The 17,469-nt window shown below is 56.0% G+C and overlaps 1 protein-coding gene across 2 annotated transcripts in view; it reads right to left on the bottom strand.

The window, feature by feature from the left end:
* The window catches only part of SLC6A6 (solute carrier family 6 member 6), an 80,919-nt gene that overhangs the window by 41,196 nt on the left and 22,254 nt on the right, over positions 1-17,469 (bottom strand). For both annotated transcript variants that reach the window (XM_081245403.1, XM_081245404.1), the window contains exon 3: positions 490-732. In XM_081245403.1, coding sequence (XP_081101529.1) covers positions 490-718 — 229 coding nt within the window. In that variant the 5' untranslated portion in view covers positions 719-732. The remainder of the gene's footprint in view (positions 1-489; positions 733-17,469) is intronic.

The following is a 17,469-nucleotide window of genomic DNA, read 5'->3' as shown; positions in this document are numbered from 1 at the left end:
ATTTTTTTTTTGCCTGGATACCACCTTTCCATTATGGCAAATGATACTGGCTTTTTACATTTAAGGTGGGAAACCAAGCTTGCTTTTGAACTACATTTGGTTTAAGTTAGAAAAGCAAAGGTTAAAAAAGTTATAAAGTAAGGAAGACTGGGGAGGTGCAGAGCTGTGAGGGAATTTACAAAGGGGGCATGCGAATATCTGAGGCTTGGGAGACTCCGGCCTGGCCTCATGGCACTCTTCAGAGATGGTAAACTGGAGGATCAGAGAGGGTGAGGGATCTGTTCAAGGTAACACAGTAAGACCCTGACAGAACACCACCTGATTCCTAGTCATGCTCATCTCCTGCTTCTGAGGAGTGGGCTGGGGGCTAAGCAGGCTGACCCCGGGGAGGTGAAGGTGGGAGCCTGGAAAGCCAGGCATGGGGAGGCCACCCACGCTCTGGCCCGACCCTTCTCCTCCAATGCCACTCTCTGCCCAGTCCAGGCTCACCTCCACCATTTTTGTAGCAGAGGTACGGGAACCGCCAGACGTTGCCCAAGCCGACGAAGCCACCAGCCACGGAGAGCACAAAGTCAATCTTGCTGGCCCACTTCTCCCTCTGCGGGGGCTTCCCCTCAGCCTCATCCTCAGGCCGTGTGCCTGGGCTCTTCCCTGGGGATGGCTTCAGGATATCCTTGTGGAAGTCTTTGAGACACTGCAGCTTCTCCTTGGTGGCCATGTCCTTCTCGCTTTCTGTGGGGGACAGAACAGAGCGCAACGTGTGTCAGTAAGGGACACCCTGTGTGTCTTAACACAACCCGGCTGGCCGGCTCTGGCCTGCCGCCGCCTCGTCTGTCCACTCCTCTGACCTCCTAGGTGATCGGGGGACCTAGTGATCCAGGGACTGACAGGTGCCATTCCCAACGGAAGCAGCGGGGCCCACGCCCGGCATCCCCGAATGTCACACCGCACCCTCCACCTGCAGGGAGATAAGCATGAAGCCACCCAGCCCTGGCAGCATCTCTGCAGAATACAGCACCCTCCAGGCAGGTCTAGGGCAGCTTCCGAATAACAGCCTGCCTGCATTTTCGAGAAATGATCTCCAAATTTCAGGTTTGCACAGAGAGCGATGCCTCCCATTTCACTCACACCTCAGCACAGGGCCTGGCCCACAGGAGGTGCTCGTTCCCCACTGTTTAAAGAATGGATAAACACAAACAAGTGAGGAATGGGGTTTCAGGCTGGAATGGAGACGATATTTGAAAACAGGGTTTCCATCACATACAGAAGATGGATGCTTATAAAATATATTTGCAACTTATCACATCTCTGCGGCATAAGAAGTAAGGGATTTGCACTGGTCAGGATTATGGAAGAATGCCGGTTAATCCCCACGTGTCCAGCCCTCTCTCTCCATGCTCTGGCCTGCTCTGACCCCTGTATCATCCAGGGCCCTGGCCCTCTGACTACCCTGTGGGTTTCGCAAGGGGAGGCCCCAGGGGGACAACAAATCTCTAAGCCCCCAGGAGCCGTTCACAGTCACCCTCAGCCCACCCCTGCTGGGACCCCATTTTAGAGGAAGTCGGCCAGCGGCCAGCGCAGCGCCCCTGCTCTCTGTACTTCCTCAGGTCCCCGAGTCCTCACTGTCCCTGGCAGCTCAACCTTGAGGGCAAGAGCACCCCAAGTCCCAGCCCAGGGGGAGAGGGTGCCTTCTACCTCCACGTGGCAGAGGACCATGAAGACAGATGAGCCTTAGTTTCCCCACCTGCAGAACGAAAAGGATGACGGCAGAGGTGACCGACTCACAGTCAAGCAGCTCTGAACACAACCTGCTTGTTTCCGTGATCCAACTCGGTGGTCAACACTGAAATATCAGATTCCAGAGAAAAGTCGAGATTTCTAGGTTTTCTTACAAAATCGGCAGGTGGGCCACGTTGGGTTCACGATCCCTACAGTGACCACCAGCTGGACCAGAGGCAGCCATCACCCCGGCTCACTGGACCTGTCCAGGGGCGTCTGAGCCCGCCTGTCACAGTGGCACTAGCTGAAAATGCCTTCCTTGCTTCCTTGTTAATGGTCTCCTCCACAGCTAGAACAGAGGCTCCGTGGCACCGGGACCTGCCTTGTCCACTGCTGGGTGCCCCGAGCTGGCGCACAGTAGGTCGTCAGGCAAGGACTGCTGGGTAGATGGTTCCCAGAGTGTGTCTGCAAGCAGCTGGGGCCAAGTACCAACCCCAGCCCTGCCGCTTCCCAACCCCATGACACTGGCAGGTCCTCGGCATGTGGCCCAGAGGCATCGGGGCAGGGCAAGGCGAGGGCTGCCGAGGGGGCGCGCTGGCCTGGCCCCAGCAGTGGGCCCTCCAGGGCCGTGCTCTGAGGAGAAGAGGCACACAGCACAACAGAACCCCCGTTCCCCCACGCCTCTTTCCTCTCCTGGCTGGGGGTGGGGGACCCCGATTGTTTCGCTATCTGGTGGTGAGCAGACCAAGAAAAGGCTTCCTGGAGTCGCCGGGCGGCTCACTGGGCCTTCCTCTGTCTCCCGGTGACGGCATCCGCAGGCCTTTCTTTGCCCGCTCCCTCGGGGCGACGCGGGGTTCTGCCGAGCGCACGGCTGCTGTAAAAATAGCCCGGGCGGCCAGCATTGTTCCAGCGCTGATCCGTGCAGCCCCCGATGGTTATCTGAGCAGCCCATTGTGGGCTGGCTGGCTGGGAGCATAATTGGAGGATGTGGGACTCCACTCCCTCCTAGTGGGGATGTTTTCCAGGGAATGACCCCGGAGCCTCCTCCAAGAAGGGCTGGTGCCGCCCTTTCGGGCCCTCCTTGGATCTCGGGGCCGGAAGGCACTTCACCAGGTCAGCCAGACGGAGGGGGGAGGTGGCCGGCTTCTGCTCACATAGGCTGGGGGCACTGGCGAAAGCTACCCTGAGTCCTGGCTCTGCCCTCTGGGCCCCAGGCCCACTTGCCACTCTGGCCCTCAGAGAACCCTCTCGAAACATGAGGCAGGGAGCAGCAACAAGCTCCCTGAGACCCTTGGCTCCAGGCCCTGGCTCCATATAAGATGAGACCTCTAGCCCCCTTTTCCGCACTCAGGACCCCATCTTCCCGACGCCTGTACCTGAACCAGGATCGGGGGTGAGGCCTGTCATGTCCTGGTGTTGTAGTGGTCTCCTCACTCCTCATTGCCAAGGTGTACCTGCAGATGTGTTCCTGCATCACTGACACCTGTCCCACCTGTGGCTGCTGCCATCACAGGCTCACCTGGCCATTGAGAACACATAGCCCAGGGATGTCCATGGCCTCGCTCAAGACTCACGCCTGGATGTGGTCTGACCCAGGTGCAGACACCCCAACTCCCTCTCAGCGGGGCTCCTTCCAAGCTCCTGTGGGGTGTCCAAGGAGGTCCCGGCAGCACGATCCGCGGATTCTGCCTCCTGTACATTCCTGGCATCCACCCACTTCTCCATCACCATGGCAACTACGTGGCTCCAGGCTTGACAGCCCTCCATGGGCATCCCCTGCAGCCTCCTCCTGGGTCTCCCTGCTGCTGCACCCCACCCCTACAATCTGTTCTCAAAACAGCAGCTGAAGGCAACTTACGAAGCAGACACAGATCATAATGCCCTCCCGCCGCAACCCTCCGTCCCTCCCGGAAGAAAAGACACACCCCTCGCCACAGCTACTGGGTCTCAGCACAGGCCCCTTTTCCTTGGGACACTGGTCCCACATAAGCGCTTTAGTTCAGCCCACCCCTCAGGCTCGGGCTTCCTGCATGGCCGCTCCAGGCCCTCTGGTGGCAGCCTGGCCCCTGCAGGAATCAAAGGGTGAGCCCCGGCCTAGAAGCTGAGAGTCGCTTCCTGGCTGAGTGACCTCAGGCGAGTTACTCCACCCTCTGGCCCTCAGTGTTCTCCTGTGTAAAGGGGGATAACTGTGGCCACCTCATAGGGATGTTATGAGGATTGAACGAGGGGGTGCCCATGGCAAGTGCTCCTGAACTGGTATCTGCCAGTACTGCTCTGCTGTTATTGCTCTAATTATTATGGGGTCCACGCTGACCATGCGGTACGGAAGGCCTTAGTCCTACTCAGGGTGAGATCAGCAAGACCCAGAGAGGCCAAGTGACACTCCTGAGGTCACGAAGCTGGGAGTGACAGCGACCATGATGTTCTGGAGCCCCCAGCTCCGCCTCACTGTCCCTTGGCCAGTCCAGCCCGTCCAACTCTGCAGGCCCCCAAGAGACTCACTAACTCTCTCTCGCCCGTCACACACCAACATCACGCCCCCGGTGCAGCCAGCACTTGGGAACGAGCCCCCTCCGAGGCATCCCAGACGCCCGCTGCCTTTCAGGCCGCCGCTGAGCGCTGTTTTCCTTGGCGCCAGGCCCAGGGCTATTTTCTAGCGACCGTGATACATTATTCCCCATTTTAAGAGCTTCCTATTTGCTTATTACAGCTACAAGTGATTAGAATCGGCTCCAATACAGAGGTTCCACGATGAGGGCTCCCTTCTTGCCCAGCTGAAACTCCTACTCTGCTCCTGGGGTGGAGGACACAGCCAGGGCCTGCTTCCGGTGCCTGAAGACCAACGTGCAGATCACCTGGTTGGCTTGTGACGCGTACTCAGACACAGTCAGCCTAGGGCCAGAGATGCCGTGGGTTGACAAGATGTTCCTCTGCTTCCTCCCAATGTAAAACTACCAAATTTTTGAGTACTTTAATTCTGTGCTGAGCTGCCTATACACAGTTTTCTAGGCATTCTTCAGACACCCTCAATACTGCAGAAGGGATTTTTAGGACCATTTTACGGATGGGGGGAGTTGAGGCTCAAGCAGGGAAGAGAGTGGCCTGGCTGAGGATACACAGGTGGGAAGGAGACTGGAGGCAGAATTCCCAGCTGGTCTGCCCAACGCTGAAAGCACTGGAGCGAAGGTTAGAGAGCAGCCTCTGCAGGGTTGGCAGATGGGGACACTGAGTTCAGAGGGAAAGGACCGCAGAGGTACAGAGCCAGCAGGTGCCCACGCACCAGCCATCTGGGTCTTGAAATTGAGATGCTACTGAGGCTCCTCCCCAGCACCTGCCACCTCAGCCCAAGGCTTTGGGGGAACCAAGCCCAGAAGCTGGGGGGCTCTCTGCCTTGCCCTCCCCTGCAGAACTTGAACTTTCTCAAGTAAACAGTTTCCCGTGTGGCTCTCTCCTGTCGAGAACAATGACTCAAGTCCCCTGTTGTCACTCAGGAGTCCCTACAAGGTTTTTAAATAAGAGGGCAGGTACTTCTTCTGTTTCCATTTTGGAATACTTTCCCCACCCCAAAAGGGCGTAGCCCACAGCTGGGCTATAGGATCTATCTCTGGGCCTGACATCTGGGGTTTGGCAAGCGACTCCCAGAATCCCCGAACTGGGGCAGGAGGACAGCTGGACGACAGATCCATTCATTTCACAGGTAGGGAGCCTGCAGCCTGCACGGCCCGCAGCCCGCTGGGCCTGCTATGGAAACAAGCAAGCGGCTGGACCCCTTGTCTGCCCTTTCCAGAGCAGCGTCCCTCCTCCTCTCTCCTTTCCTTGTCCCCCGTCTCCACTCCAGACCCAGTGTTCTGGGCTCACAGAGGCCACAACTAAGCTGAGTGACCTGGTCCAAGTGACAACCCTCTCTGTGCCTCAGTTTCCTCACTGGTTAAAAAAGTGGGGGTAAAAATAAAACTCGCCTTACAGGGATCAAATAGGATGATGCCTGTAAAATACTGAGCACAGTGCCTGGTACATACAAGTGATTAATAAATATTAGCTATTACTGAAGAAAACATCTGATCACACTGGGATTTTACTACATGTGTGGCAGGCATCATATCCTGAGCATTTAAAAAAAAGAAAAAGAAAGCAAGCTGCATTTATTGGGTACTGGCTGCAACGCACACTTATTTAGCACTGTGCTAAGCACTTTGCAAGCATTTTCTGAATTAACCCTGTCCATGGGTGGCCATTTCCATCTGCCTTTCGCTGACAAGGCACAGAGTGGTGAAGTTACTTGCCCAGGGTCACATAGTAAGCAAAAGGCCGCTGAAGCTTCGAATGGCTCCCAGGTCTATTTTGGCCTCTCAATTCCATGTTCTCAACCACTCGGCTGTTTTGGATCACTTGCTCTAGATATGTCACAAAGTGAAATCAGGTCTGGCGCCTTTATGCCAGCTTCAAGCTACTGGGCTATGCTGACAAATTAGGGAAGTAGGTGAAGGCAAACAGGGAAGTGAGGGGCCACATGACAGAGACAGACAGGGCAGGGCCTGGGGACCCGTGCAGCAGTCAGTGCCCAGGGCCACAGGGGTGGGCTGAGCAGGCCGATGGAACGCTCACTGGGGCAGGGTGGATGGAGCCATGGACCTGAGGCTTCCTCTAGCAAACAGGAAGAGTTTCTCCCAAACTTCTCTGATAGCCCTGGAGGGGCTCCTTCGAGCACTGTCCCCACAGACTGCAGGTGAGGGACAGGCTCAGTAAGGAGGAGGGCCAGGATCAATTAATAATGTGTACCCCAGGCACGCTGCTTACATACAATCCTGGCCCTAGAGAGTATTTAACAGTTAAGCACCAAAGGAAAAGAAAAACGTGTGTTAAGAGCACGATTTCACTACCTAGGGTAGCTGATTTTGAAAAGAAAGCAGGAATTAATTTTTAAAAAGTGTTTTTATTCTTTTTCATGAAAAGGTACAACTTTAAAAGATTTGATCATTTGATTGAATCATTTGATCATCTGATTGACCTTCAATCAGAAGGTCTGTATGCTTCTCTCTTGGTTATCTATTCCTAACTCAGGCTAACTCAAGCATGACAAGCTCAAAGGCCTCCAGGGACCTGGCAGGCAAAGAATGGAGGCCAGTGGGGAAGGGCCTGCAGAATACGCCACGGGCAGCTCTCCTCAGCTCCAGCTACTGTGGCCGCCTTTGGGATCGAGGCCACCGAGGCCAGATCCTCCAATTTCTGGAGAGGTGTTGAAATCTGAGACGTATGTGCACATACAACTTCCAATTTCTACAACATCGTGTGGGCCAAATACCCAGTTTGTCCTCTTTGGTCAGACCATTGTCTCAGGTCACCCAAGGCAGTCGCAGCAAAGGGCAGTGCAGGCTCGGCTGGAGATGCTGACCAGCCCAGCCTCCAAGGTCTGATGGCTCGCCCCAGTGAGGTCATCCAGGAAGCCCGGCATTGTTTTGCCAGGAACAAAGTCGAAACAATGAGCGACAATTCTGTGGTCCTAGTGAAAGTGAGTTCTGTTTGGGGAATTGTTTTCAGCACGGCAGCTCTGGGGACAGGGTTTGTTATCTCCTGGGCTCAGCGTCCATGGGCAAGGCCCTCCTCTGCCCCCACGAAGGCTCATGTCTACCCCCATTCTGCTAAGAACACCCTGCCTGGCTCAGGCTCGGCCTTCAACCTACAGGAGCGTTGACTTCGCCCCAAGCCTCACGGAGCCTTCCTTTTCACAGATGAGGAAGCTGAGGCTCAAAGAAGGGGAGGGTCTGGCCCAGGTCACACAGCCACCAGGCGAGGCCAAGATTTGCACCTAGATCCCGACTCCACGTAGCTGGTGACACCCCGGGGTAAGGTGGCCTCTGTACAGGGACCTAACAGAGCAGGTCATACTTCTTGATCTATGGTTCGCAGAGGAAAAAGTGGGTGAAGGTGGGCAGGTTTTCCAAAGAACTGGCCTCTAGGACAACGCCGGGGCGGGGAGCAGGATGTGGGCCCAGTGTACAGCCTTCTCCTCTCCCCGGCACCAAACCTGCAGGCAGGCGGGAGGAGGAAGGCGCGAACAGGCTGCTCGGTGGCCGGGTGGCCCGGGGATGGGTGGGCAGCAGGTGCAGGAAGGCAGGCGCTGCCCTCGAGGGGAAAGCACGCTGGGCACACAACACGCCCAAAACAGAGGTGCCCCAGGCACTGGCCCAGTAGGCCACCGAGTCAGGGGACAGAGCAGTAGGTGAAGAGTCAGAAAACTGGGTCTGGTTCCAGGTCCAGTTCTGCAGGCCAAGCACTTCCCCTGTGCCTCTTGGATATTTGGGGATAAGACGGAGAGAGGGCAGCTCCGGCAAGCAGTGAGTACCAAATAAATATTTACTGAAAGCATCCTCTACTGGGCGCCAGGCGCTGCTGTAGGGACTGGGGACTCGGAGGTGAGCCCTGGAGCTGACATTCCAGAAGGGAGGACAGACACTAAATACATACATGAATAAACATTTACTGAGAGCATCCTCTACTGGGGGCCAGGCGCTGCTGTAGGGACTGGGGACTCGGAGGTGAGCCCTGCAGCTGACATTCCAGAAGGGAGGACAGACACTAAATACATACATGAGTAAATATTTACGACTGGGACCGGTGAGCAGAAGACAACCAAGCAACATGAGGGCACAGGGAGTCAGAGGACCCTCTGAGGAGGTGACGTTTCCTAGTGACAGACGCTCACTAAAGACTGGTTCTGGGCAGGACCTGTGCTAAGCCCTTGCAGGTACCAATTCATCTACTCCTCTCACTAGCCTGGATGAAGGAATGAGGCCCAGAGAGGTGAAGTCGCTTGCCCAAAGTCACACAGCAATGGGCTTCAGGGTCTGTGCTTTCAACCACCTTGAAGCTGGGATCTGCACAGCAAACATCTGGGGGAACGGTGTTCTCAGAGCAGGGACAGCGTGTGTGAAGAAGCCACACTGGGCACGGCAAAGGGACAGAGGGACAGAGCAAGGGGGACAGGGCATGGGGCAACGCGGAGAGGAAGCCAGGCCTGGAGGCCAGGTCAGAACCTGGATTTATCTAGCGGGTGGTGAGGGACCCTGGAGAGCTTTGTGCTGTCCAAGGAGTGCTCAACTCAGGCTGTCCCTGACCACCTGGCTCCCGTCCACCCTGAACGGATTCGAGGGCCCATGTTGGGCTTTCCTCTATAAGCTGTTGCCAGTAGGGACTTTCTAGTGGGGCCTGCAGAGCCCAAATCCTGAACCCCGACACCTCAGAGCCGCTGGCCTCCTCATTGTGAGCCGAGCACCCATGGGACAGGCTGAAGTGACCGCCATCTTTTGCAAAGAGGGACCAGCCAAGGATGGGCGGCCAGAACTGCTGTCCCTTGGCCAAGGACCATAACATGGGTGACCGAGAGAAGAAAATGTCCTTGTGAGTCTAGACCCCTGGCCCCTCCGTGGATAAAACCCATGGGTTTTGGAAAGAACAGGGTCAGTCTTTGATGCTATATGATCTGGGACACGTCACTTCCCTCGGACTGGTTCCAGGAAAAGCCCCACCTGCCCTACCTGGACCGAGCACCTGCCCTACCTGGACCGAGCACCTACCGCCTTCCTGCCCTTAGGGTGCTAATATCCGGGGGTGGGGGGCTCATTTTGTCACAGTATCACAAAAATGGTTCTCAGTTCAGGAGGAGGACAGGAGTCACGTGTCTGGTTGGAGCGAGGCTTCAAGGAGCAGGTCCCGTGACACCCCCTGGGCTGGGCCCGCGGCCAGGCTGGACCTGGTCCCTGGGGTAAGGTGGATGTCCAGGAACAGTCAGGCTGCATGAATCCGTTTGAGGGGGCTTGGACCCCAAATGCCACTGACATTGCCAGCACGCGCTGTAACCACCAGTCAGGTGAAAGAGAGGAAGCAGGGAGCCGGGAGGGCGCCGTGGCTGCGGGGGACTCAGGGGGCCTGTTTTCACGCACAGGGCGGTGAGTCAGCAGGCAACGGCCTCCTGCCACTGACTCACCAGCCGCAAGCCTGTCACTCTTCTCCCCGCCTGCTTCCCCACCGCCCCAGCCCCAGCCGGGCTCTGCCGGAAGTGTGGGTAGAGTAGGTCAACCAGGATCCTGAGGCAGGCTCTGCAGAACCCAGGATTATTTCTGGAGGCCACAAAAAAAAAGAGACATGAGAAAAAAGAAAGGCTCGGTTTCTGTTTCCTCAAACTTCCCCTTTCAAGCTGTAAGAACCCTAACGCTCCTCACTCCTCTCTAGCTGGCTGTAAAAAGCAAACAGAGGGCAGGCCCCTCCCTCCCTCTACAGAAACTGGAGAGAGCCAGGCCCTGGGGGCAAGGCCAGCTAAGGGCACGCGTGGCTCAGTGCTTGCTCAGAGCCGGCCATCCCCCACTCTGTCACCAGGACTCTGCTGGAAGTTACAGCTCCAGGTAAACCAGCCAGAGCAGCCTTTGCAGTAGGGCCTTGAGCAAGTCATTGCTCTCAGCCTTGGTGGCACTTTCCGTAAGATGGGCATCACATCCTGTCTACATTGTGACAACTCGTAGCTCATTAGTGTTTGTAAACAAGCTCCCCGTTCTCACTGTTCCTCTTTTAATCATGTTTCTTCTCAAATAGGAAGGACTTTCTTTTTCCTGCCCAGCTCCACGCTTACCTCTCCCTCACTTAGAAATTTAGCTCAAGGAGAGTTTGGTGCCTGTGGAGTGAAACAGCCTGGGATTCAGCAAGGAAGAGGGGGCGATCCACTGGCACGGGCTGCTGCTGCGCCCACCGCAGAGCAAAGGGGCTTGTTGCCTGGGCTTTTACTCCATTTGTCTGGAAGTCAAGTTTCAAGCATCCTCCACCATCCAGAGCCCACCCAAGATGCCCAGGGGCCTCTGAACCCACACAGCCCATGCTTTCCCATGCCTCGGCTCCTGCTGTTTCCTTAGCCCAGCACGCTGCTCCCCGAGTAACTCACAGGCAATCCCCCAGGATGGTGGCCCCGAGGACCCCCCAGTGCCTTCCCTGGGCTCCGCAGGCCACACCACCTCCACCTCTGCCCCATACTCCCCGGGTCTGCTTCCCGACACCCAGTACAAGGCCTGGCACTATGAGTATTTGTCAGAGGGAACACTTAGGGCTCAGGACTCTGGGGACACTCACTGCAGGAGCAAGTCTCTTCCACTTTGCAGCTGTGAGGCCCCTCGATGAGGGTGATGGAGCAAAGAGCTGTAGATGTAACTCTATTACATGTATCCCTGGCATCTGAGCACAGTTGCCCCCAAAGGATCAAAACTCCACAAAGCTTTGCCTTTTATTGAGAGATGAGCCCCAAATCTTCAGGAAATCAATTTTCATTAATTGTATTCCCCGGGCATCTTCCAAAAATGAGTTTGAAGTGAATTCTCTCTGGTTCCCTAAAGGTTTGTCCAGTGCTGGAGATCCCAGTGGATCCTGCACAAAAGTTGAAGGCTCCAGCTGGGCCCTTAGAGGTCTTGGCATGTGTGAACGCAAGCCCACCTTCTAGATGGAAAAACCGAGGCCCTGGACCCACGGCGGATCAACAAAGAGGATCAGCCTCTTTCACAGACAGACCATCAGAGCTGGAGGGGAAACTGAGGCTGGAAGGAGCTGATGGAGGGCAGGGATGCTCCCGACACCCCCAACCCAGTGGAGCACAGTGGGTGCCAGAGGCAGAAAGTAAAGGTCTTATTCCAAACCTGAGTGGACCGGATTCATATCTAACTCCGTCAGGTTGGTGAATGTTGGTGCAGCAGCAGCGGCGACTTCCAGGGCTACAAGATGGTGCCTAACGGCAGCTACTGCTTGGCTAGAAGAAAAACTCAGCATTAAAATCCACCCCAGGGGTGCGGGGCGGGCTCCAGGGATGGCTGACATTCCTCAACTGTGGTCTTCCTACACGTGCAGACCACCTCCCAGGCAGCCCCACACAGCCTCCATGACCCCTAACCTTTCACTGAGATCCACTTATGCCTCCATGGTGCCTGCCAAGAGCACGGTGTGGGGGACTTGGCACAGCCTGCCACTCAAACAGCGCCGCAAGACAAGGCCGACCCAGCCCCTGGAAACTCCCCAGAGGGGCATCCTGAACTCTGCTCCCACCAGCTTAGCCAAGCTTGTTTCTGGCAGACCCCACTGCCCGCCATGTCGCCCTTAGCTCAAGAACTATCAGTGGAACTATCCCAGCTGCTTGGAGACTAATCATCTCAATTTCCCCACCTGGAAACCAAGGCTCATTCTACATGTCTGGCCCTGTCCGCAGTCCCTGCCGCCTTATTTCTCCTCTTGTCCTGCATGAACCCTGAGGCCTCCTCGTTCTCCCCAGCATTATCCCCTTCCGCCCTGTGCTTTGCTTGTGGGCTCCCTTATATTTAGGTGGATCCCACCCACCTTGAAGACCTGGCCCAAGTGTCGCCTCCTCCAGGAAGCCCTTCATGCCCACCCCACTCTTTCCCTCACCTCCTCTGGCCAGTGCCACACCCCCACCCCCATCTCCCAGGTGCTGGGCTCTTGTTCAGAACTGTGCAACTTTGGACAAAGTTCAAAGTTCTTTTTGGGAAACCTCAGTTTCTTCTCCTGTAAAATGGGCCTCCTAATCTATAAAGCCATTCCTGGCTGAAGTCTCTGGGCTCTCGGGCAGAGATTGTAGATGCCCAAGACCCTCACACGGGCCTCAACACCAGCATCACCTGGGGCTCTGGCTGAACATGCCGACGCCTCCCCCCAACACCCACCTCTCCTGACTGAATCTTCAAAGCTGTTAAACGAGCCCCCAGGCGAATCTCAGCATCAGGTGAGGCCAGGGACAGTGGTGCCAATGGACTGGAGACTCTTGGTAAAATGCAAAAGAAAACCAACCAATGAAAAGGACTCTTGTTGGTGATGACAATGCACCTGAGCACGTGAGTGTGTGTGTGTGTGAGCACACGTGCGTGGTCTCCTCCACCAGATTGTGAGTAGCTGGAGGCTGGGCCGGCTGGGTTTCACCTCTGCCAGCCCTGCTGAGCCCAGGGCCATCCCAGACTTGATCTTCCCTGTTGCCGCTGCTCTTTGCAGCACCCCGGGGCATGGGCACTTTTGCCCCGTTCTATAGATAAGGAAACTGAGGCTCTGAGAGGAGACAGGACCTGGCCCAAGGTTACCCAGAGAGTGAGTGACAGAGCCAGGACTGAACCCAGGACAAGGCCAGTGCTCCTTTATATCCGCTTACTAAGTGAAAAGGGGGCTGAGAACTGAAGGTGAGGGCTGGCAGGTGCATTACCTGGGGCCTCTGGGGCAGGGAGTTGAGTGGGTATATGTGATCCTGGAGGGACAAGCATCAGAGAGAGCCCCCTACCCTGGGAGTGGGACACACAAAGGAAGCCAGGACCTGGTTTTGAAGCCTGGTAAAGGGCAGAGTCCAGCTGAGCAGACCTCAGGCAGCTTCTCCAAGGACAGGGACGAGGTGCACGGCACATCGCTTGGGACTCGGGGACCCCGTGGTTGTCACCCTGGCAGTCACTTTTTTCTAAGGTGGAGGCAGCAGGTGGGGCCTTCCCTAAAGAAACCCCTGTCCTTTAAGTGCCAGCCGCCCAAGCACAAGGCCCTGGTGGGGTCAGCTCTGCCAGTGACAGCTGCTTGACCAAGAGAGGGCCTCCCCTTTCTGGGCTATGGCTTAGACCCTCAGACCAGGAGACCCCAAGCCTGGAGGTGCAGTGTCCTGTCCCTCCCCACACACGTGTACACACAGCCCTCTCTCCCTCAGCGAAGGCAGTCTCCCCAGCAGAAGAAAAGGTACATCATCAGTAAACCCTGTGTGCCTCAGTTTCCTCAAATGTAGAATGGGGACAGTAATAGTGAATGGGGACCTGCCTCTTAGGGCTGCTGAGATTAAATAAGCGAGTATGTACAGACCACTGAGAACAGCACCTGGACAGCGTGTGTGCTATCAGCGTCAGGATGGTGAACAAACTCACGCATGTTCTGCCTGAGGCCAGCGGCAGACTGGACTCACAGCCAAGGCCCTACTGGGCATCTCCTGTGTGCCAGGCCTACTGGGAACCTGACAGATACCCCACAGAGCCAGGACCAGGGTCAACCAGCTATGAGACTCGGAGCATCACCCTAACACCCCTGCCCCCTCTTATTCCAACTTCCTGTCCGCTTCCACAGTGGGTGGGACTGGTGGACCCTGGGGTCCCCTGGGTTGGTACTCCCTGGGGATCTGAGCTTGGCTATGGAAACCTTCCTCACCTCCCTGGCCTAGTCCTGGGGTGGGACTGGAGAGCACTTCAGGCAGCTCCCCATACAAGGTGCTGGTACCCTTCGGGCCCCTGGGCGGTGGCACCTGCCAAGCAGGGGAGGTGGAAGTTACAGGGGCTGGACCTGAACTTGAGAGCAGACAAAGGCTTTGCTGCTGGGAAATGGGGCTACAGAGTGGCCGTGACAACCCATGGCGTGAACTACAGACCAGCTAATCGAAGAGTGGCCAAGCAGCCTCCCTCCATCCCCCTGGTCACAGCCAGAGGCCCTGGGCAGCAGTCAAGAAAACCTTTATGAGGGGAAGGTGGTCTCGCTGGTGTCCCCCAGGATGGCTGAAGCTGCAGAAATCAGATTCTGTGACCCCTCAACTCCTGGCAGCCTCGAAAGCCCAAGGATCCTAGCTGGAGGTCCCTGGGTATGTGAGACCCCTCTCCTGGCCATCACTGAGTGACAGATCAACCCAGGAGCCCAATACCCAGAGTTTACAGATAAGGAAACTGAGGCCTGAAAGGGAAGGGGGCTTGCCAGGAGGCTCAGGGTGACCCTGCTTCCTGAGCTGTAAGTTGCGGCCAAGAGCAGCCTCGACCTCTCAGGGTGGAAGGGCTCCCGCGTGAGCTGATGCAGGCGCGACGCTCCGCATGGGGCGGGCACACAGACAGGTGCTATATCACCACGTCCTCACGTCTGTTCACACTGAGGCTGGTCTTGGGGAAGGGCCGAGCAGCAGGAAGGCGAGTCACAGCGAGGGCTGGGGTGGTTCTCAGAGCTTGTACTCCGAGCTGCCCAACACCAGGCGGGGCCAACTGGGATGAAACCTCTTCCAGCCCGTGGTGCAGTAAGAGGCTAAGCCTGGAGGCTGCAAGGGCTCTTTCTTAGATACATGTGCCCCCACCTTCTGAAACTGCAGCCTTCCTATTTGGAGGGGAGGTTAAAATTGTCTTTCTTTCACAGCATCGGAGTGAGACCAGATGGTCACTTTTATAGAACTGCTGTGAAGGGGTAAAATGATAGGTGTACGGCCCGAGGGTGGGCCACTCTGCTCCTCAACCCCAATTTGATTTTTGAACATGTACTAGTTCATGAAATTCAGCACCATCATCTGGCCTAATGTGCCCATTTTACAGGTGGGGAAACTGAGGCCCAGGTGCACGAGCTTCAGTCTCCAAGGTTTCAGCTCTGAGCTCTCCACAGCCAGTGCCCCTTCCCGCCAGCTCCTGCTGTTTGGATGCCTTGGACCAGCTCGACTCCTTACTTATTTGAGGACCCTTTCCCAGGCTCAGGAAATCCAGAGCCCCAAGTTCCATGGAGGCCCCTGACCCCAAGGGAGTGCCGTTGTCTCTTCACCCGGCGACCTACTTGCAGTCAGCTCAGGGGCTGAGAGGCTCCATCAAGCAAGGATTTGGGCCGAGGAGGTGGGTAAACAGAGGGTCCCACTGGTGGTCCGGGGTGGGTGACCTGGTAGAGCAGTTCCAGCCAGGGGAGCCATGGCCTGCTCCGAGTTGGATGCCTCTGAGGAAGACCTTCCTCCCACCAGGCCCCCAGCGGGACCACTGGGTCAGAACCTGTAAGTGCTGAAGGGCTCCCACATTTGTCTCCTGCTCCCCCTCTGGGGCAGTCTCCCTGAACACCATCTCCTAGGCAACTGCAGCTGTTGGAGACCTCACAAGCTTGAATCATAGAAGACAGCCCAGGGTGGCTCTCTAAGGGGACAGGGGCTCTGTGAGCAAACAGAGACACGGGTGGACAAGCAAATGTGACTTACCCCAGGCACTGGGAAAGGGGATGCCATCGGAGGCCAGAGAGAGTACAGAAGATGCCCAGCACCTCGGCTCTGGGTCTCAAGAATATTTGCTCATGAGGTCACAATGCCCCTTCCAACACAGCCCAGGTGCCCAGAGACTTCGTTCTCCAGAAAAATGCCACCAATTAGGAACATCCCTTAGCAGAACTAAAGCCAGAGAGAGGGTTCCTTGATCACAGAGCTTACCGTCTCTACACACCATTGCCTGCAAGACCCTAGGCTGTCACAGCTTGGTGCATTTTTACAGGCCATTCCAGGCCCTGGAATGCACATCTCCACTCTTCTCCATCCTCAAATGCCACCTCCTCCAGGAAGACTTCCCTGACCGTCCCCTCCCTGCCCATCTCCCAGAGGAGCGAGGTGCTCATTCCTCAGCTGTAATCCTCGTGTCTTCTTCCTCCCCTGATCTGGGGGCTCTAGTGCAGGGGTCCCGGCTTCCTCCCAGGCGGCAGCGAATGAGGAGCCTGGTCTACCACTGTCATAACAACCCTTTGTTCTAATTCCAGCTGTTCTTACATCCTGGAAACAATGATAATTGCGGCTGACATTATGTACCTGGCACTGTGTTGGCCACTTGATATGATTTTAGTTAATAGTAACTTTTTAAAAACATACTAGGGCTTCCCTGGTGGCCCAATGGTTGAGAGTCCGACTGCCGATGCAGGGGACACGGGTTTGTGCCCCGGTCTGGGAGGATCCCACATGCCGCGGAGCGGCTGGGCCCGTGAGCCATGGCTGCTGGGCCTGCGCGTCCGGAGCCTGTGCTCTGCAAGGGTAGAGGCCACAACAGTGAGAGGCCCGCATACCACACACACACAAAAAAAGCTAAATATTTTTATTTCCTTAAATCACTTTTCACTGATTATGGCTGCTCACTTTTTTCCTATAACCAGTCCAAAGGTAATGAGATTTTATAGCATTTTCAGAGAGTCTGATAGGAGAAAAAGCACACTTGAAATACCTTAAATGTATGGAAAAATCCTCCAGCTGCACAGTCAGTTCCAGAGAGGAATACCAGATCCCTGGGCTGAGCGCCCAAGTGTGCCTGGGGCACCACCTGGCACCTGGGTTCCCTATTTTACCCAGTCCTTACCAACCACCCTAAGAGATGACGGATCTTACCCATCTGTGGCTCAGAGAGATCAATCGACTTAACCAGGGTTGCACAGCCAGGAAGAGGCAAGACTCGAGGGTCCTGGGTCCTCAACCACAGGGCTCTGGGGCATCTCCTGGCCATGACCCTGGATACCAGGAAGTCTCCCTCTTCACCTGACACAGGAGGAAACTGAGGCCAGCAGGAGGTAGGGGTGTCATTTGGCAAATTCACCAGCTAGGATTAGAATCTCCTGAGTGGGCCCACATCACACATATCTTCATGGACTAGGACCCAGCGGCCTCAACCACAGAACAGCAGCAACCAAAAGAATCCACCTCACTGAGGCTGTGTGCTCTACAGGACCTTCCCATTTAATTACGTACACCTGCTGGGATGGCTAAATACTGGCCCCTTAGGCCAGCAAGAGCTTTTAACCCTTTAAATTTAGCCTGCCCAGAGCTAATGTCCAGGGATGCGGCTAATCTCAGAGAACTGATGAAAGGAAGGGAGGGGTGTGGGGTCTGCTAGCCTGCACCGCTTTTGGAAATGGTGTACCCGCCTGTCTGCACCCTCTCAGCCCCAGAAGCATCCCCCCGCCCCTACCTCCTCTGACCTTTCTCACCCTGACCCCCCTCAAAGT

The sequence above is a fragment of the Mesoplodon bidens genome (genome assembly GCF_964165515.1).
Source record: "Mesoplodon bidens genome assembly, chromosome: 10".
NCBI lineage: Eukaryota > Metazoa > Chordata > Mammalia > Artiodactyla > Ziphiidae > Mesoplodon > Mesoplodon bidens.
The sequence above is the reverse complement of the archived record's forward strand: the minus strand, read 5'-3'. Positions and strand labels throughout refer to the sequence as shown.